We start from the raw sequence: 18,925 nt of genomic DNA, 5'->3' as shown, positions 1-18,925 counted from the left end.
TTTGTGCCGGGCCAGAATATGACTCGTTGTCGGGATCGGTTCCGAGTCCTTCGGCCCGGCGTCACCTGAGTCCTAATTCTCAAAAAAAAAGAGAGAGTCCTAAGCAGTTCCGAAGCACGGCATTGGCGTAAAGTAGCAGAAGCCGTAAACGCAGTTGGTTGGCGTATTTTGGGTGATCGTGTGGAAAAGCGAAAATTAAAATCCTAGCATTATCTCGTCTTCCCCCTCCCGCCCGCCTCTCCCGGCCCGGCGGAATCACCCGTTCTTCACCGCACCCACCCCTCCCGCCATGCACTGCCTCGCCCCGCACTTCCTCCTGCTCCTCCCACCTCCAGCCACCGCCGCCTCTCGCCACGCTCTCCCCCAAACCCCGCCGCCGCTCCTCCTTCCGTCCCGCCCAGCCCAAGGCCCCGCCGCCCCGCTCCATCTCCCCTCCGCGCGCTCCCCGTCCCGCGCCGCCGCCCCGGTGTCCGACGACGACGATGACGAGGAGGAGGAGGAGGAGGAGGAGGAGGAGGAGGAGGAGGAGGAGGAGGATGACGACGAGATAGAAACCCTCGACGCCGACGCGGAGTACGACGAGGACGAGGAGGAGCTGGTGGACGAGGAGAGCGGCGGCGAGGATGAGGATGAAGGGGAGGAGGCGGAGGATTCGCGGGAGGAAACCGCGGCGCGGAGGCAGCAGTCGGAGGAGTACAAGTCGCAGCAGGTGGCTAAGCTGGTGGCCGAGGTGCGGGAGTTCGGCGAGGACATCATCGATTACAATGAGCTCGCCGGGATCTACGACTTCCCCATCGACAAGTTTCAGGTACCTGGCCTGGCCGCCCCGGATGAGCTAATTCTGGTTATACTCGCTGAACCTACATTGGGTTTCTCTGAGAGGGTGTGGATGTCGGAGTACCTAACCGAAATGGTGTGTGTGTGTGTATGTGTATATATGTATGTATGTATATATATATATATATATATATATATATATATATATATATATATATATATGTTGCACACAAAGCATGGGGCATTCAACATTGAGTGAATTTTAAGATTTTGATGTACCGCTTATTCTTTTTGAGTGTCGTATCATTTATCTGACACTGTTTCTTATCGTAATTTAGCGTCTGGCTATACAAGCATTTTTAAGAGGCTCATCTGTGGTAGTTTCTGCACCTACAAGTAGTGGGAAGACACTAATTGCAGAAGCTGCAGCTGTTGCGACAGTTGCTAGAGGAAGACGTCTCTTCTACACAACACCGTTGAAGGCCTTGTCAAACCAGAAGTTCCGTGATTTCCGGTAAAATGCTATTTTCATGATTCATGCCCTTATTTTTGCAGGTTTGTGACTATTACCTTTCATATTTTCTTAGTTTGGACATGCCTTGAGTTATCATCTTAGTAGCTTTCTCTATTGAACACATCTCAATAGCGTCCTCATGCTCCCAACTGACAGGGAGCCTCGCAAATCGTCTTTTTTCCTTCATAAAATTGAGGTAGACACTGAAATTACTACCTTAAATTTCATGTCCCCTGGATTGGCTGGCATAAGAAGCCGAAAGAGAAGATGTTCAATGTTACCTTATTTTGCTCTCTTTTAAAGTTATATGTCTTGCACACCATCACTTGAGGTGTAGGTTGAAACTCCACAGAGTGGTGGTTTAGTCTACTAGTCTAGCATCCACATGATTGGTTTCTGATTGTTGAAAAATTACATCAGTTGGGCACTTGGGCTGTTGGTATTAGAGTATATTGTAAGAGTGAGAGTGTGTTATATAGTTTTCCTAGATGGTCAGTTTCTGCGTAGTACATTTATTTTTGACACGTTGCCGTTTTATAATTATTTCAGGAATACCTTTGGTGACCATAATGTTGGTCTTCTTACAGGAGATTCAGCTATTAACAAAGATGCCCAGATCCTAATAATGACGACAGAGATTCTGCGTAATATGCTGTATCAAAGGTACTTTTAGTGTATCAAAGGTACTTTATGCAGGACGTATTCATTTTTTGATAACGGGAGCTTTGTTGAACTGAGATGTTCATGCTGTAGCATACTGTTGCTTTACAATTTGCCACTTCCACATTTGCAAGCAAATATTGCAGAAGCACTTTATGGCAGGAACTGTTACAGTAGATCATAATTGTCCTGTTCTTTCCAAAACAGGACAAGGAAAGAATCCTGACATCTTCTATTTTGGCTGCAGTGTTGGTATGACAGCGTCCCAAGGTAGATTGTTTGAAGTTGATGTCATTGTTTTGGATGAAGTCCATTACTTAAGTGATATTTCACGCGGCACTGTTTGGGAAGAAACAGTATGCTACCTTAGTACTTTTCATTCGCCCCTGTTAGTTCATATTGGTCATTTGACATACCTATTTTCGCCACATCCTTAGGTGATATATTGTCCAAAGGAAGTCCAGCTTATATGCTTGTCTGCCACAGTTGCAAATCCTGATGAATTAGCCGGCTGGATAGGTCAGGTAACTGTACATTCAGCATCTCAATTTCCTGCAGTATTAACTTTCTATTGCAGTAACGATATGCAGTTATGTGGTTTAACTGTGTTCCCACTGCTCACAGGCTTGCGGTAGCATTATAGGTGTAAGTCTGTAAGAGTTTCTCTTTTCCCCACTTTAGAATGGACGTATAGGCCTATAGGGTGATAGCATCAGAAACACATGTGGAATTCGTTAAATCTACATTCAGAAGCACATGCACACCCATATTTACGCGTTTACTGTGATCATGCATGTCCAAGTGTTGTGTCCATATGCACTATGGTCTTCCTTTCTCTCAAGTCTTGCAACACAAGATTTTATGTTTGTGAAAGTTATGCTTGCTTCGTAGATCCATGGGAAAACAGAGCTGGTGACATCAAACAGACGTCCGGTTCCACTAACTTGGCACTTCTCGAAGAAATTTGCACTTCTGCCACTTCTTGATGGGAAAGGAAAGAAAATGAATAGGTTGTCACCTTGTTCTTGTTTTTACCATATAAACTAGCTTAGTTTTTTTTAAATAACAAGCAAACAAGATAACTATTAATTAAGCATTCATCTGGTTGTTTTATGTATGACTTGTGTCGATTAGCAGTACTTATTTTAACCCCACAAAAAATAACTGTTCACATTCCTCCTTTCAACCATCCCATCAGAATGTCGACAACTGCCAATGATTGATCTAATTAGTTATATTTTATCTCCCCAAAACTCAACCATCTATTTACATTGAAAATTTTACTCCTCTAATAGTACCTACCTCCATGTTTGTGTGTGTGTTTACCAACTGTCCAGTAGCGAAGTCAGGCATTTACTGAATGGTCACCGAGATTAGTCGTACAGAAGGCATACAGAGGCCAATTTTAATGAGTTTACTTGTTCTGTTTGGTCATTGTTTTTCTTCAAATTCTATCTGGTTGCTTATTGTATCCTCATTCATACTTTATCAAAATTATTAGCATTTGACATCCAAGCCAGCAACTGGTAAGCTACTCTTGGTTTACATTGGCTGACATTTCTTAAGAAACACTTTAGGACTACGTCTCTTGTGCGTTCTATTAGTACCTAAGCTAAGTCACTTATATATACTTTTTTTCATCCATACAGGAAATTGCGAATGTCTCACTCCCAGAACATATCTTCTCCAAAAAGTGAATTCTATTATGTGAAAGGAAAGAGGAAGCTAAGAACAAATAAAAATGAACAACAAGGTAACAGAAGCCCGTTGGATATATCGAAACAGGTTCAGTTGTCCAAGCATGAGGTCACCAACATGCGCCGTTCCCAGGCATGTACCAGAATTCCTTGTATGGCTGTATTTTCACTAATGGCTTTAAACTGCTCCATGTGTTTTTGCTAGACCATGTCAGATCAAAGTGTTCTATGACTAATGGTTCTCATTTTTTGATTACCTTGCAATGCAGGTTCCACTAATACGTGACACTTTATCACAGCTTTGGGAAAACGACATGCTTCCAGCTATTTGGTTTATCTTTAGTAGAAGAGGATGTGATGCAGCTGTTGAATATCTTGAAGATTGTAGACTTTTGCATGATTGTGAGGCTAGTGAGGTTGAACTGGAACTTCGGAGGTTCAGGATGCAGTACCCTGATGCTATCCGGGAAAATGCTGTGAAAGGACTCATGCGAGGAGTTGCTGCCCATCATGCTGGTTGTCTGCCACTGTGGAAGTCCTTCATTGAAGAATTGTTTCAGCGTGGCCTTGTTAAAGTAGTCTTTGCAACAGAAACCCTTGCTGCTGGGATCAACATGCCTGCTAGGACGGCTGTGATTTCTTCTCTCAGCAAAAGAATTGATGCTGGACGCCAGCTCTTAACCCCAAATAACCTATTCCAGATGGCAGGTCGTGCTGGAAGGAGAGGGATCGATACAGTTGGGCATTCTGTTCTTGTTCAGACTCCTAATGAAGGACCAGAAGAATGCTGTGATGTTATCTTTGCTGGACTAGAGCCACTGGTTTCACAATTTACCGCATCCTACGGGATGGTTTTGAATCTCCTTGCTGTATGCATCTTGCTCTAGTACATATGCGTATTTTCTTGTTTTCTCCTAGTCCTTACCTGATGGGTTGGAATGTTTTGTTCAGGGTTCAAAAGTTACTCATAACCAGAAAGAATCGGGTGATGTTAAGGCCAAACGTTCTGGAAGAACATTAGAAGAAGCTCGAAAGTTAGTGGAGCAAAGCTTTGGGAATTATGTTGGAAGCAATGTAATGGTTGCTGCTAAAGAAGAACTTGAAAGAACACAGAAAGAGATACAGTACCTCTCTTCAGAAATTACGGATGAATTCATTGACCGGAGATGCAGGGAGGAATTATCAGAGGAAGACTATGCTGAGATTTCCCTTCTACAAAAGAAATTTAAGGTAATGTTTACTTCTTGATTTGGTTTGTCTGTAGTAGTTTAATAATATGCAAATCCATTTTTTGTATATGCTATTCTTACTTTCTCACTTACGAATTCTCAATTATTTGTGTCAATGTATTGATGACAAATAAGCATGATCTCTCTCGAATAGAAGTGTTTTGGAGTTCACACATTACCACTGTTCTTAAATATTTATATGCTGCATGGAGCTCTTCTTTGTACCATCTTATGTGCTCTAGAAAAAACCCCACCGTGTTGACATTTGAATTTACCTAATATGCTAACACAACATATGGCCTTGTCTATAAAATTTAAAAGCCAAAACCTAAAATGATGAATCCATTGTTACGACTACTTTTAAATCATGGACACTTATGAGAATTTGGTTAGAAGTGCTGTACAAAATGATAGTTTTTTTCACACATGTTGATCGGGGTGTGCCTTATTATGTTTTATTATGAACTTATTCCTCAGGAAGAGAAGCAGATAAGAAATGAACTGAAAAAGAGAATGGAACTAGAGAGAATGGCTGCATGGAAAACTCGATTAGAAGAATTTGAAAGTGGTCACCTTCCTTTCATGTGCTTGCAATACAAAGATAAAGATTCGGTTCACCACACAATTCCTGCTGTTTTCATTGGAAGCCTCAGCTCGTTTGATGATCAGAAGATCGAGAGCATGGTGAGTGAAGAAGTTTATACTTCTGCATGAGAACTGTAGAAGGGAAAAGCTACATGGTTATACTTCCGTGATTATATCAAAAATGTTACATTTCTGATTGTCCACGTCCTTGTCAATATAGTAAGAACTTTTAGCATTGAAGAAATTACTTCCTCCATGTCACTCTATCTGTCCTCAACCTCAGGATACTCCACTTCAAACTAACTTTCGAGGAAATCAACATCATAGTTTTTGTGTTGTTTCCACTCTGTGCCCTATTAATATGCTTTGGGAGTTGTTATATGGTTATAATATGTTATTTTCTAGGGGTATGTATGGTCATATCTCATTCGCCTTTACTTAGATTTAGTGCTTTCTTGGTCTGTGCACAGGGTTTAGGACAGAGATAGTAACACTAAAAAAGAAAGAACAGCTATAGTGAAATAGGAGTAATTATTACTTTATTATATATCTTGGGAAGTTTTTTTAGGAAAGATATCTCGAAAGTTGATAAGGGCTGAATCACAATAGCGTATGTTGTTTACTGTTGGTATATCTAAAGTTTTGTTGGATATGCCTCTTTATCTTTGTGATTACTGTCATTTTCCTGTGTTCTTATCAGAATAACTATTGCAGCTGGAAGATGATTCTATTAGTCCAGGCAAGCAGGAAGTTGATAGTGGGGGAGAGCTATATTACCCATCCTACTATGTTGCTCTGAGTTCAGACAATTCATGGTATCTGTTCACAGAAAAATGGATAAAAACAGTTTACAGGACAGGTCTACCCGCTTTGCCATCAGTGGAGGGTGGGACACTCCCTAGAGAAACCCTGAAGCAGCTCCTTTTGCGTGAAGATATGATGTGGGATCAAGTCGCAAAATCAGAGTATGGTTCTTTGTCGTGCATGGATGGATCACTAGACACATGGTCATGGAGTCTTAATGTTCCTGTGCTTAATAGCCTCTCAGAAGATAATGAGGTTTGCACTTGTTCCTCAGCTTTCCTGATATACTGTTAGGTTATAGAGTTGCCGATCTGTATTTTTTAAAGAATCCATGCATCTATTTGTTTATGACATATGTTAATCGAAGAGCACCTTTTCCCATCTTTTTATTCTAATAAGCTGGCCAATCATAGTAGTCAGAACATATGATTGATGTATCATACCACTGATAGAGTGATAGTTCTTCTAATGTCCATAGATAACCGACACAACATGCATAATTTTGTATAAGCCCTTTTGTACGACTAACCAATCATTTAAGTAGTTCCTTAGGGAATTATTTTCTGCTTCTGTACAGTTATCTGCAGAAGAATGATAGGGTCATGTAAGAACTTCATATGTGCGCCATCTGTCTCGCTCTATATGTATTGTGTAATATTATTCAAATTGTGTCTGGTATGAAGTTATGAATTATCACTTGCAACTTACAACACTATCGTAAAGTTTTATCCATTTTGCATTGAATTCTGTCTATTACCCTTCACAGGTAGAACGATTCTCCCAGGAACATCAAACTGCCGTAGAATGTCACAAGCAACAGAGGAGGAAGGTTTCACAACTGAAGAAAACAATCAGGAGTACTAAGGGGTTTAGAGAATTTCAAAAGATCATTGACAGGAGAAACTTTACAAAAGAAAAGATTGAGCGTTTGGAGGCTAGATCTCGTCGTTTGACTCGACGCATAATGCAAATTGAGCCAACCGGCTGGAAAGAATTTTTGCAGGTGACCATGAGTCTTTTATATGTTTGACAAACTTATCAAATATAAATACATTGTCGCCAAATCAACGCATTATTTTTCATATTGTATTATATTTTACAGAATATATTGAGCTACTCTCTCCGGCCGGAATTACTTGTCGAAATATTATATGTATCTAGACACTTTTTAAACATAGATACAAGTAATATGGGTCGGAGGGAGTAATTGGTTTTAACTTCTTCACGTATGAAGTTCATTAACTTTCCTATTAAATAGTAGCTGAAGCACATGAAATAAAATTAATTAATTTAAGTTGCAGTTTTCCTGCTGCTTCTGCTCGTGCCTGTTCTGTCTGCAGCCAATCTCCTTGTTCACCCTCCATTCTTCCACCACACCAGTGCTCACAGACTAATAACTCATCTCTCCTTCTGAGCCATCTAATATGTATACGGTTTTATTTCAAATTTATGTTGTTTCTCTACAAAATGGCATGATTTTGTGAGAGTGTTCATAGTCTTTTTGGATAACTGATGGATTACACAATGTCAAGTTACAACCTCACACTTGCAATTCATGACTAGTTTCTCAGTTGTTGATTTGTGATTCTCTAATGGATGTTTACCAGATTAGCAAAGTTATACAAGAGGCTAGAGTGTTAGATATCAATACCCAGGTAATCTATCCTTTGGGTGAGACAGCAGCAGCCATACGAGGGGAAAATGAGCTCTGGCTTGCTATGGTTCTAAGGAACAAGGTCCTTTTGGATCTTAAGCCATCGCAACTGGCAGCAGTGTGTGGGAGTTTAGTGTCAGAAGGGATCAAACTCCGTCCTTGGAAAAATAGCAGGTACAAACTTCTACAACAGCACCTGATTCTCATCTTTGCAACTTTCAAAGCCTCCTCTTATATGTCATTTATACAGCGGAGTTCCCTATCCTTTGGGGCGACCCAAGTTGGTGAAAATGCACTTGCACATAATTTATAGATCAGTTGGGCCATCGATCACACGTGTCGTGCTAAAATGAGGACCAGCACACCGGCTGTCTCAAATATGCTCTATTAGTTCATGAACTGAACCCTCCAAATGGTCAATCAATCTGCTGCACCAGTAAAAGATGTCTATCCAATCAGTTGTCAACAACTCAACATATACAGTTGTGGCCTATTGAGTATCGACACATGGTCAATGAACAACACTACTAAAGATGTCATTTAGAACAATGTGCAAAATATGAAGTGCCAACTGGAAAATATGTTGAGACGCAACCACTATTCTTTTCTGCCATACATTTACTTAAAAGTGAGAACAATATCTAGGGTTTGATGCACTACCTAGCTCAACATTCGTTGACGTTCTTGAGTAAAGAAGTTCCTGATGCTTTTTCTTAGACACAGTGGTGATTGTTTGAATTTTGCAGTTATGTGTATGAACCGTCTTCAGTTGTTACTGGTGTTATAAACTACTTAGATGAGCAGAGAAATTCACTGATCGAGCTCCAAGAGAAACATGGTGTAAAGGTTTGGCATATTGTGCACCTGTTTTCCTGTGTTGTTTAACCAGACTGTTGCCCTTGTTACTATTCTCATATGGCACTTTCAAAAAAAAATACTATTCTCATATGCCTGCTTTTTTGCATATAGATACCTTGCGAAATAGATACCCAGTTTGCTGGAATGGTTGAAGCCTGGGCATCAGGGTTGACTTGGAGGGAGATAATGATGGACTCTGCAATGGATGATGGAGATTTAGCCCGTCTGCTCAGACGGACAATGGATTTACTAGCTCAGGTATATTCTCAAGCATGCAGATTCCAGAGACCTCCAGTGTGTTACGAGCTCTGTTTGCATTTTTCATGCTAATGCCGTTCATTCTTGATTCTTTTGGGTGACCTCACAGTACTTAAGATCAATGATACTATATAATGATTATCACTACATTACGTAACACTCTTTAAGTTATGTTCCAGATTCCAAAATTGCCAGACATAGATCCGGTTCTGCAAAAAAATGCACAAATTGCTTGCAACGTCATGGACCGAGTGCCGCTGAGCGAGCTTGCTGGCTGAAACCTGGAAACTGTAAGCACTACATTGGTCATTTGTTGTAGGTAGGCAATTCTTTGTTGTACATTACCAGACAACTAAATATCCTTTTCTATGGGATCCTCAATATCCTTGTATCAAATTTAGTTGCTGGACGGAATTATATCTACTGTTGCTGGCATTTATATAAAAAACTGGAGACAATAACCAATACAGATTTTCCATTATGTACAGTCTGCAGCTAACCTATACTCCAAAACAACCAATGAAAACAATCATCATTTACACCTTTCCATCCATTCTACTCCTCATCACTACTTGAATCAGAATCCGCACCGTCCTTCATAAAATGTGCTGGCAAGTTTGGGAATCTTGGCATGACCCTCTTCCTTTTGCTATCTACCTCTTCTGGTGGTTTCTGAGCCGGTGCTGGTGCTGGTAATGGTGCTGATGCTGCTGCACCATCAGCTGCCTCCTTAGCAGCAGCTGCAGCAGCTGCCGTTGTTGGCTGTGATGATGAGGGTGGCGGTTTCTTTTGCTGTAATCTTCTCTTGATGTCTACACATGCCTGGTCTACCATCCCCAGGAAGTCCCTCACTATGATAAACAGCTGGAGGGGATGTGCGTTCCTGTCCTTGGTGGCACCTGCATGGTAGTACTCCGTTGTCCGCTGGACCAGATCAAGCACTTTCTCCTGCTCTCCTGTTATTGCTTTCAGCTCCTGTTCTGCAGCCTTCACAAACCCTCTCAACCCTCTAGCGAATCCATCGTCCCCGCAGGTCTCCAAGAGCTTCTTGATTTCTGTGAGTCGTCTGCTTAAAATTGCAGACTCGTTGACAACCACATCGTAGTCCACAGTTGCAGCCTTCTTCACATTGCCAAACTCACTGCTGAGACCTCCAACAATGGGTAATCCTAGGTTCATGTATTCATTCTGCCTCTCCTCGCGTGATGGCCCCTGAATTGTGGTGCCTGCTGCTGAAATGCCACCGTCGGTGCTGGTCTTGGCAAGGCTACCAGAGCGGCGAATACTGTAGTTCTTGTTGATGGCAAGGCGTTTGCCCTCTGCACGCACTACCTCCTCAATGACAAAGTGGAGAAGAGTGGTGCCTCCATCAGCGCTCTTCACGTCAGAGAGCTTGCGCAGTGCTGTAAGATTGAATGCCTGTGCGTTCCCTCGTGCTGTTCCGGCATTCATCCGATTCCCTGCCTTCAGTACCGCCTCGAGCAGTTTAAAGAACAGTCCCTTTGTCCTCAACTCCTGGCTTGCCATTTCCAAAGTCTGGAGTGATTGCTTGAGCTGAGCAACCTCAGAGCTGTAGTTTATCTTGAATAGCAGAGCATTGACACGGGCAAACGGGTTGGGTACATCAAGGAGGAGCCGGAGGAGGAAGGCCTCTGCAGGAGCAAGCCTGCCAGGGTTTCCAGAGAATTTCAGAATGGTAGATTCTTCCTCCTTGGAGATATTGATCCGAGAAAGCTTCTCAAGGACCTCCGTGCTGAGCTCGGTGTGACCATCACGGAGGGCATCAATGATTTCGTCCCGACCAACAGTAAGGGACCGGAGGATGATTGAAATGTTATGCGACTTGCGTGGCTCAAGCAGGAATATTTGGTCCTCTGAGTTTGAGCGTCCAAGTCCGCTTGAGGATTCTTTGGAGTCTGCAGATTTCGGCTTGCGATTTGCTGCTGCAGTACCAAACAGGGCCTCAATGGTGCCTTCATCCAAGCTGCAAACACATCAAAATAAAACAGTTAGAACAATCCAGATAGAGTACATACAAAGTCAAAACTCACTCTTTTTCAAACACTAGCCGTTGTAAAACTACAGATAGTAAGTTCCAGAAACTAGTATCCAAATGGTTACGCCCGTGTTGTTCTGGCTATGATTCTCTTATCACCGCGCAAGGCTGCTGTAATGCTATGGCAAGCCGCCCAGCTTCCAGTGCAAGCTGACAGACAAATGGGCACATCTTGACCGAGTTCAAAGTGCACCTGCCCCCACCTCCCATGTCCACATCCTCTTCCTAAATCTCCCATCATCGCTTAATTTCTAATTCGGGCTAAAGTATACCCGTCCCCATCTAGATGCATACATGATCAACCAAGCTAACAATAGTACCGATCTATATGGTTGATTCTGTCAAGGTAACAAATGTGAACCTCCTGCTTGTTCAACGAAAAGCATGCTACGCCAACTCGTAGTCTACTTGCTCCACCAAATCCCGTGTACTCGTTCTACGAAGCTCCCTTGAAGCCAAGAGAACGCAGATTAAGATAAAAACGGACATCTGTCTTTGTCGTAGCTTCTATGTAAAGTATACCTGAAAAAAAAAACATCTCTAGGATCCAGATACGCGGACAAAAAGGAACCGGGATCTGGGCATCCTTTCGAGGATGCTGCGACGTCGGTCCACCGAAAAAGCGTGTTCGTGATCCCGTCGAAGAATCCACCTCTGCCTATGGGATATTGCTATGGCAGCGAAAGGGCCTTTGCAGTTTGCACACTCTGGGGCTCAGCTTTATCGTGACAAGCGCCATTCTCTCCAGGAATTTTTCGCACTTTCTGAAGTTTCCAGCTTCTACAGGACTACAGCTATCATGCTGCATATAAAGCAACTAAAATGCTAATACGAGGATATGTCAGAAAATAAAATGCCAATGGAATTTCCTCGGTTTATGCCTCCAATTGGTTTGTATGACAGTCCTATTTGTAGTGCACTAGTGCAGCTCTGTACTTTGTTCAAGGTTAATAGAGGTCCATGCATGCTTCCCTAGCTGCATCCTGCATTGACACTGTTCGTACTCTAGCTAGCACCTCGTTCGGCCATTCCTATGTCTCTAATCACAGTTCTCTGTTCCTAGTGTACCATCTAGCGTTAATGCGTACTGTAGTACGCACGAGAATCAGAACTGAACATCTATGGCTACGGCGGCAGTACTACCTGGTGAATGGTGATAGCTGACAAGTACTAGTACAGGGAATGGAAATAGGAGCGCATGGCTTACTTGAATGAGCCGCCGGTGATCTTGTCCCACACCATGGAGTGGTCGGTGGCGGCCACATTGACCTTGTCCCAGTGCAGCGGCTTCAGCTTCGCCTGCTGGTCCTCTGCGCCGGTCGGCACGCCAGGCGCTGCCGGTGGCCTCGAGGAGTTCGCCCAGGCAGGCGGCGGGGGCGGCCCTCCCTTCTTCCCTCCGGGCGGCGGCGGCGGCGGCGGGCCTTTAGGCGCTGGCGGAGGCGGCGGGCCCTTGGGCGGTGGTGGCGGAGGTGGACCTCTAGGCGCCGGTGGCGGCGGCGGGGCCGCCCTGGGCGGCGACACGGAGGCTATTGGCGGCGGAGGCGGTGGGCTCGCTCTTCCCGGTGGCGGCGCCAGCGATGAGGATGACGCGCTTGGTGGCGGGGATGGACGGGGGACAGAGCTGACGGCGATCGCCGGCGCCGGCCGCGAGTAAGCCTCGGCGGCAGCCACGGAGAAGGGCGAGCTGGAGCTGGCGCTGGGCGCGTCGTCGAACACGGCTGAGGAGGAGTCGAGGGAGCCCCTGGGGATGAGCGGCTCCTGATCTACCTTCCCCTTCCTCGGCCGCGGCGGGGACGGCGACGGGAGCGACGACGACACCTGCCTCCTCTCCGACGGCTGACGCGGCGGGCGCCAGCCGCTCCCCGCGGGCAGCTTCCTCCCCCTCCCGCCGCCGCTATCGCCCTCCTTCTCGAACTCCCGCCAGTATATCGCGTCGAGCCCGTTCTCGTCCACCATGCCGATGCCGCCCCCGCCGCCGCGAAGAGGCTGCTTCGGCGCCCTCTCCGGCTGCTTGCCGGCAGCGAACCCGCCGTTCTGATGGTACCCGTTCCCGCGGCCGCCACCGCCAGCAGCGTGCGCGAAGTCCTTCTCCTTCTTCTTCCCGTGGCGGAGGAAGAGGAAGAAGGCGAGCCCGGAGACCGCGAAGCTGCTGAGCGCCGTGCTGACCACGGCCACGGCGATGTCGCTGCGCTTCGTGGAGGAGGAGGAAGACGAGGAGGAGGAGGACTGCGGGGGGAGGAAGGGCGCGGTCGTGGGAGGCGGAGATGGGGATACGATCGGCGGCGGCGGCGCGGCGTCGAAGGCGGGGGTGCTGGTGGAGGGGAAGCGGGTCTGGATGTTGCGCTGCGGCGACTGCGCGGCGGCGAGGGGGCAGACGACGGCGGCGAGGAGTAGGAGGAGGGGGATTCCGAGGAGAGGGGGCGGAGGAGCCATGGTCGGGGACGAGGCGGAGGATTGATTGATTGACTTGCGGGATGGAATGTGCTGCTGGCCGGCGGCTACCCTGCGTTATTGTTTGGGTTTGGGTTGGGACTTGGTGCTGCGTGGCGTAATTGTGTTTTGACTTCGTCGGGCTGGGTTTTGTTTGTTTTACCGGGTCCGCCCGGCCGAACGAACGACTCGGAGGAGAAGTAGAAGACGCGTTGCGTTGTGCTTGTGCGCAGGAAGGAAGGAACGCGGCCGAAAGACAGGGAGGGAAAGCCGCGCGGGGCTGCGTTGGCTGGCTTCCTTTCTGTTGGACGCGGCTGGTTCCGGTCAACACTGCAGCCGAATTCCAGCTCCAGCCACGGAAACAAACTATTCACAGCACGCGCGTTCCAATTCCAATGCTGGTACGGAGTGGGCTACTTTTTAAAGCTCGGCTCAACTCAAAGGGCGCTTTGTGCAGATGGACTGCGGTGGTGCTTGGATCCTGCGTGTGAGTGGAGTGTCTGGTTCGGGCGCACGCACATGGCTGGCTGATGGACGGCGGCCCGAACGCGCGTTACTACGTCGTTGCGATCTGGAATTTCGCTGGCAGCGAGATGCTGTGATGTGAGCTGGTGGTGCGGATCGCCGCCTGCGCAGCCAAATGTCCAAAAATCTGTCTGCCGCTCTGCCGCTGGGCGGAGCAGTACGGAACGGAGAGGCCTTGAGCCGAACGCCAACTTCGTGACCGTGTTACTGACCGAGAATTAGGAGAGTCACGCGCAAGACTTGGTTTCCTACTGGTGCTCCAACTCCGGCCCTGTCTGACTTTTGCTTCTAATCATCTAGGAAGCTTCTTCTTTAATTTACAGCAAATTCAATTGGTCAAACTCACTTCAAAAGAGTACCATGTTTTCGAATTACAAACAATGCTTTTTCAAAATAGAGTTCATAGAGTGCAGCTACACAACGATACGCTAATATATGCACCAAAAAATATATGCTAAGCAAGATATAGTGAAACAACATAAATTATACTACATACAAAGAATACATAGTAGTAGCATCCACCATGTAGGCATGAACTGCAACAAGAGAAGGTCATCCCAAACGGTTCCGAAACACCATCACATACGGTTTTCTGAAGCGTCTCTCTTGTTTAGGAAGCAGTGGCAGTACTCTTCACCATGGGGTCGAGGCGCGTCTTAGGCGTTGGTTTGGGCCGTAAAATCCGGAACTTTAACCCTCCGCCAGACCTCTCCTCGACGGCGTAGGGCATGTGCGTCCCGAACATATTGTCCCACGTAACGAAGAACAGATCAGAGAAGTTGTGCCTAACTCGACGCGGCATGTGATGCACGTCGTGGTAGGCCGCATCGTTCCAGAGCGACCGAAGAAACCGCGACATCATGCACACGCCGCAGTGGTTGTCGATGGCCTTGATGTTGCAGAGCGAGAGGAACACGGCCGTGGCGCGGGGGGACATCCCGGAGACGAAGAGGGCCAGCGAGGCACCCACGGTGTCGGCCATGAGTGCCTCGAGCGGGTGCCCGTAGATGGTGCCGTACGCGTAGGGCATCACGATGCGGTGGTGCCAAGAGTGCATATGCCGGTACAGGAACCGACTGCGATGAGCCAGCCGATGCCACGCGTACTTGTACCCATCCAACACCGACTGCGATGAGCCAACCGATGCCACGCGTACTTGTACCCATCCAACACCACCACTGCCACCGCCACCCGACACGCCGCCATTAGGTAATCCGACGACGATGAGGTCGCCACCGGTGCCTTGGATGTCCAAGCTGATGACGCTCCTCCCGTGAACTGCATGGAGTATCAATGTTACGTGTCAAACAGAGGTGGCCGGCCGGCGAGGTTAAACGATGATCAACTGCGTACAGTGGTGAGCATGGCGACGCTGACGAGCTGCAGCAAGTGCTGGGAGAGGACGTTGAAGAGGACGTCTCGCTTGGACACCATGTTCTTGCCGTCCTCGTCTTCCTTGGTGTTGAGCCTGTACCTCTCCATCAGCCTTCCGTGGTCGATCGCCCTGTGCACGCCGGAGTAGACCCAGTACACCGCGATCGGCGCAACGGCCGCAAGAGCCTCGTCGGAGTACAATACCTCCATGTCTCCACGTACGTACTCTCTAGCTTCAATTCGATGTGCTTTTGCAACGAGTTCGTTGGTGTCTCTGTCGTCTTTGTTACCAAGCTTGTAGTGTACTCCCTTGTTTATATATATATACACGTGCCATTCCCTTATTTGTATTCATGCATTTTGAATTTTGGCATGGGGTTGAACTATTTGACGGTATGCAAGTCAGCGGTGCATATATGGTTGCCATGTTTGATCGCCGTGAATTGAAGCGTGGTTGCATGCGCAGTTTGTTCTGTTACGTGCGGAGGTAGCAAACAGAGCCCCAAACACATGCATGTTTGACGACCAGCATGGATCGATCAATGTTCAAGTCAATTAATTCCACCGGTCAGGGCGGCCGGCATGAGATTGCATTGCATAATTGCTTACGTGTACGCCGCTTCCAACGCATACCCTACGGCCCTACCGTTCCTTAATTGACCGCTAGGATCTTCCCAAAAAAATAAAAACTGACCGTACCAGCGCTAGCTACCTTGGCGTCCAGACTTAATTAGGTCGATTCAGCACGTATAAATACGTACGCCATGTATGAGCCAGTTGTTTTGATTATATACCAGTTTCTGTGAAACATATATATAGTATGTTGCTTTCTTATAAAAAATGTTGTTTTGAATAAAATTTACAGCACTTTTACTCTTGCAAAAGAGTCAATTGATGGGCTTGTCGGTCACGTCTAACTTCTTTCTATTGTATGAAGAAAAAAAGTTTGGATATGTTTGGATGGTGGTCAAACCATGCCCTACCAATTTTTTGGTCATTGACCAAGATTTGGTTTTTTTTGGATCGAAGCCAATTTTTTGGAAGCCAATTCCTCACTACCAACTTTACTTCAGTTTTTTGTTCAAAGTTGGCCAAAATATGAACAACCAAAACCTCAACCAATATTTTGGCAACCAAATATTTGACAAGACAATTGTGGGTTCAAACCAAACAGCCCCTTTGTATCTTATACAATGGTGATGTTTCTTTGCCAAGAAAGTTAAAGACAGAATTACCTGTAGCACCAGTAGTGGAACGTTTTTTAAAGGCCGCCTCAAAGGGCACCTGTGCTTGTGCAGATGGACTACTGTTCTTCGATCTTTTTTTTTTGAGATTTTTTTTTGAGAATTGTTCTTTCATCTTCTGGGTGTTTGGTTCGGACGCACGCGCATGCCTGGTGGGCGGTGGGCCGAGGCCGGCGAGGCTCCCGATCGTAATTTCGTCCGAAAAGAAGGGGGCCTTTGAGCTACTCCGGCCGGACCGCCGGAGGAATCCCGCTAGTTCGCCATTTTTGAACGGAACGGAGAGCCGGAAGTTAACTTCGTGACCGTAGTTACTGAACGAGGAGAATTTAGGAGAGTCACGCTAAAACTTTTGGTTTCTGTGCTTCGCTGTATTCTCGCTCGCGTTTCACTACTGTGGGCGCTGCAGCCTGCAGGTTGGCTGGATGTGCTGTGCTGTACTGCTGTCTCTTGTTTCTGCCCACCGTGGCTTGTGCCCACGGTCTCGCCCCACGGACGTCCATCGATGTCCCGTGAGATCGCATCACCCAGGTGCGCTGCACAGGGCACGAAACTATATACTGCACCTTTTTTTTGTTAGCTATTTTTCCAGAGTTTTTTCCTTTTGTCTGGGAGCTTAGAAACTGTTGATCCTTGCTTCCAAATTAATATGCCGCACACATATTCTGTCAGTTCGACGATTGATATATGAATTATTCGCAATGAAACATTCTAGCATTGTGATCCCATTTCGATATCATCTATGGCAGTCCAAGGCCTTGTCATATTTAGCTCAAGTTTGACATGAAATGGGCTGACCTCCCCACAGGAAATAACTCCTAGATACAAAAAGAAGAACATTTATGTATGTGTTAAGTATACCTTGTCGTGTAGTCCCGTGACCACTGACCACTAATGAAACGATACTAATAAAATAGTCAATGCATTTCCTGAGGCAAATACTCATTGGCAGGTAGGCGTGTTCAAAACTAAACTTCAGTTGAATTAGTACTCACTCCATTTCAGATTACAAGGCCCATTTTTCTTTGGGCGAGGTTCTATTTCCTTATTCTTCTTTTTGCCAATAAAAGTTCCAGACCATGCATTTTCTTTTAATACTAAGTCTTGACTAGATTTTGTTATTTAGAACTTCAGGTCGTGTAAATGTGCATTTATGGGAATGTTGGCTCTTTTCCAGATGTTGACAGAGTACCTAACCAACCACCAAGACTTCTGCAGTCAAACAGGCAAATTTTCACACCCAGACATCTACTCCTTGTTGCAAACCCAAATCATTTGGCTCAATCATATATGCGTTGCCATCCATTCCAATGCTGCGAGCCTGCGACCGGCGACAATTAGCCTTGCGCTTTGAGGGTACCTTCAAGGGTCATGGGTCCAACAATTCAAGAGGAAATCCTTCTAGATGCACAAAAATTCCGTATGTGTTTCTTAAAATCGATTTTATTTTCCTACCATGTAGATAGCATAAATCAGTTATTCGTTGATCACTAAACCCACGAGAGCATGTAAGGAGACAGAACGAAAAACCAAGAATCCAACAATTCAAGAGGAAATCCTTCTCGACACCTCAGACACTCTAGATCCTTCCCGGCCAAGATATTTAATGATTAAAATAGCACAAACTGATTGGTTTAGACATGATATAAATAGTAGTAGCATAATGTTTTTTAAAGCAACCGGAAGCAGTGTTGGAAAAATTCTCACCAATAGCAAAAACATTGGTCTCAAATATGATGGCCTCATTAAATATTGGAGATGAAACAATACAAAACTTTTCAATGAAATAATACGTAGCTGTCATTCAAAACCCTCTTAAACATTTACCATGAACCACTTTAAAAATGTTTTTTTGAAACAACCAAAAGCAGTGTTGGAAAAATAACTCCATCATCAATCCTAAAAGCCCAGGCAATTCAACATAAAGAGGATATTGGGTGATAAAATCTTAAAATTAAAACACTAATAAGTATATAAACAAAGTCACAGTATTAATATCAGAGCAAAAGAATCTAATAATATTTATACATACCTTGTCTTTTGTTCCCTTTGTGTAAATTTTTAAGCCCTTTCCATTTGTTCACAAATTGACCAGGCAAGATTTTGTCTGTCCTAGTGAAAAACATTTCAGAAAAGTCTTCTTCTATAAAGGCTTAGGGAATGTACATCCTCTCTCCATATCTTCTATACAAATTTTGCAAAAGATCCAATTATCAAAAAACTCCCAAAAGGCTCTCCTAGACCTGCTGAGCTGATTTTTCAT

General features: G+C 45.5%; 4 protein-coding genes across 5 annotated transcripts; 1 reads left to right on the top strand and 3 right to left on the bottom strand.

Moving 5' to 3' along the window:
- Positions 1 to 232: 232 nt before the first annotated feature.
- Positions 233 to 9,484, top strand: LOC100842242 (DExH-box ATP-dependent RNA helicase DExH15 chloroplastic). 2 transcript variants are annotated; one of them, XM_024460798.1, is made up of 17 exons: positions 233 to 808; positions 1,116 to 1,291; positions 1,841 to 1,954; positions 2,199 to 2,307; positions 2,389 to 2,475; positions 2,576 to 2,596; positions 2,843 to 2,961; positions 3,601 to 3,781; positions 3,918 to 4,517; positions 4,600 to 4,878; positions 5,355 to 5,561; positions 6,177 to 6,521; positions 7,033 to 7,269; positions 7,874 to 8,094; positions 8,667 to 8,766; positions 8,890 to 9,036; positions 9,216 to 9,484. In XM_024460798.1, the coding sequence occupies exons 1-17, from the start codon at positions 290 to 292 to the stop codon at positions 9,312 to 9,314; spliced, it is 3,561 nt and encodes a 1,186-aa protein (XP_024316566.1). In that variant the 5' UTR covers positions 233 to 289; the 3' UTR covers positions 9,315 to 9,484. The 2 variants fall into 2 exon arrangements, with proteins under 2 accessions (XP_024316566.1, XP_014756392.1); XM_014900906.2 differs by lacking the exon at positions 2,576 to 2,596 and having other exon boundaries at positions 290 to 808.
- On the bottom strand, positions 9,458 to 13,796 carry LOC100842555 (formin-like protein 16). Its single transcript, XM_003570633.4, has 2 exons — positions 12,300 to 13,796; positions 9,458 to 11,020 (listed from the first exon to the last, which is right to left on the bottom strand). The coding sequence occupies exons 1-2, from the start codon at positions 13,523 to 13,525 to the stop codon at positions 9,592 to 9,594; spliced, it is 2,655 nt and encodes an 884-aa protein (XP_003570681.1). The 5' UTR covers positions 13,526 to 13,796; the 3' UTR covers positions 9,458 to 9,591.
- An 861-nt stretch (positions 13,797 to 14,657) lies between these two features.
- Positions 14,658 to 15,253, bottom strand: LOC100830033 (sphinganine C4-monooxygenase 1). The gene is made up of 2 exons (XM_024461482.1): positions 15,224 to 15,253; positions 14,658 to 15,173 (listed from the first exon to the last, which is right to left on the bottom strand). The coding sequence occupies exons 1-2, from the start codon at positions 15,251 to 15,253 to the stop codon at positions 14,658 to 14,660; spliced, it is 546 nt and encodes a 181-aa protein (XP_024317250.1).
- Positions 15,254 to 15,376: 123 nt separating this feature from the next.
- On the bottom strand, positions 15,377 to 15,670 carry LOC112272009 (sphinganine C4-monooxygenase 1-like). The gene has a single exon (XM_024462464.1). The coding sequence runs from the start codon at positions 15,629 to 15,631 to the stop codon at positions 15,389 to 15,391; it is 243 nt and encodes an 80-aa protein (XP_024318232.1). The 5' UTR covers positions 15,632 to 15,670; the 3' UTR covers positions 15,377 to 15,388.
- Positions 15,671 to 18,925: the final 3,255 nt, after the last annotated feature.

The sequence above is a fragment of the Brachypodium distachyon genome, chromosome 3 (genome assembly GCF_000005505.3).
Source record: "Brachypodium distachyon strain Bd21 chromosome 3, Brachypodium_distachyon_v3.0, whole genome shotgun sequence".
In the NCBI taxonomy this organism is placed as follows: Eukaryota; Viridiplantae; Streptophyta; class Magnoliopsida; order Poales; family Poaceae; genus Brachypodium; species Brachypodium distachyon.
This window is presented reverse-complemented; position numbering and strand designations above follow the sequence as displayed.

Excerpts from the sequence above, each read along its gene's own strand:
- LOC100842242 (XM_024460798.1), top strand. The coding sequence starts at position 290 with ATGCACTGCCTCGCCCCGCACTTCCTCCTGCTCCTCCCACCTCCAGCC. Across the intron at positions 3,782-3,917 it reads CCAACATGCGCCGTTCCCAG|GTTCCACTAATACGTGACAC; the intron begins GCATGTACCAGA and ends CTTGCAATGCAG. Across the intron at positions 8,095-8,666 it reads CGTCCTTGGAAAAATAGCAG|TTATGTGTATGAACCGTCTT; the intron begins GTACAAACTTCT and ends TGAATTTTGCAG.
- LOC112272009 (XM_024462464.1), bottom strand. The coding sequence starts at position 15,631 with ATGGAGGTATTGTACTCCGACGAGGCTCTTGCGGCCGTTGCGCCGATC.
- LOC100830033 (XM_024461482.1), bottom strand. The coding sequence starts at position 15,253 with ATGGCGGCGTGTCGGGTGGCGGTGGCAGTG. Across the intron at positions 15,174-15,223 it reads GTCGGGTGGCGGTGGCAGTG|TCGGTGTTGGATGGGTACAA; the intron begins GTGGTGTTGGAT and ends GGCTCATCGCAG.
- LOC100842555 (XM_003570633.4), bottom strand. The coding sequence starts at position 13,525 with ATGGCTCCTCCGCCCCCTCTCCTCGGAATCCCCCTCCTCCTACTCCTC. Across the intron at positions 11,021-12,299 it reads ATCACCGGCGGCTCATTCAA|CTTGGATGAAGGCACCATTG; the intron begins GTAAGCCATGCG and ends ATGTGTTTGCAG.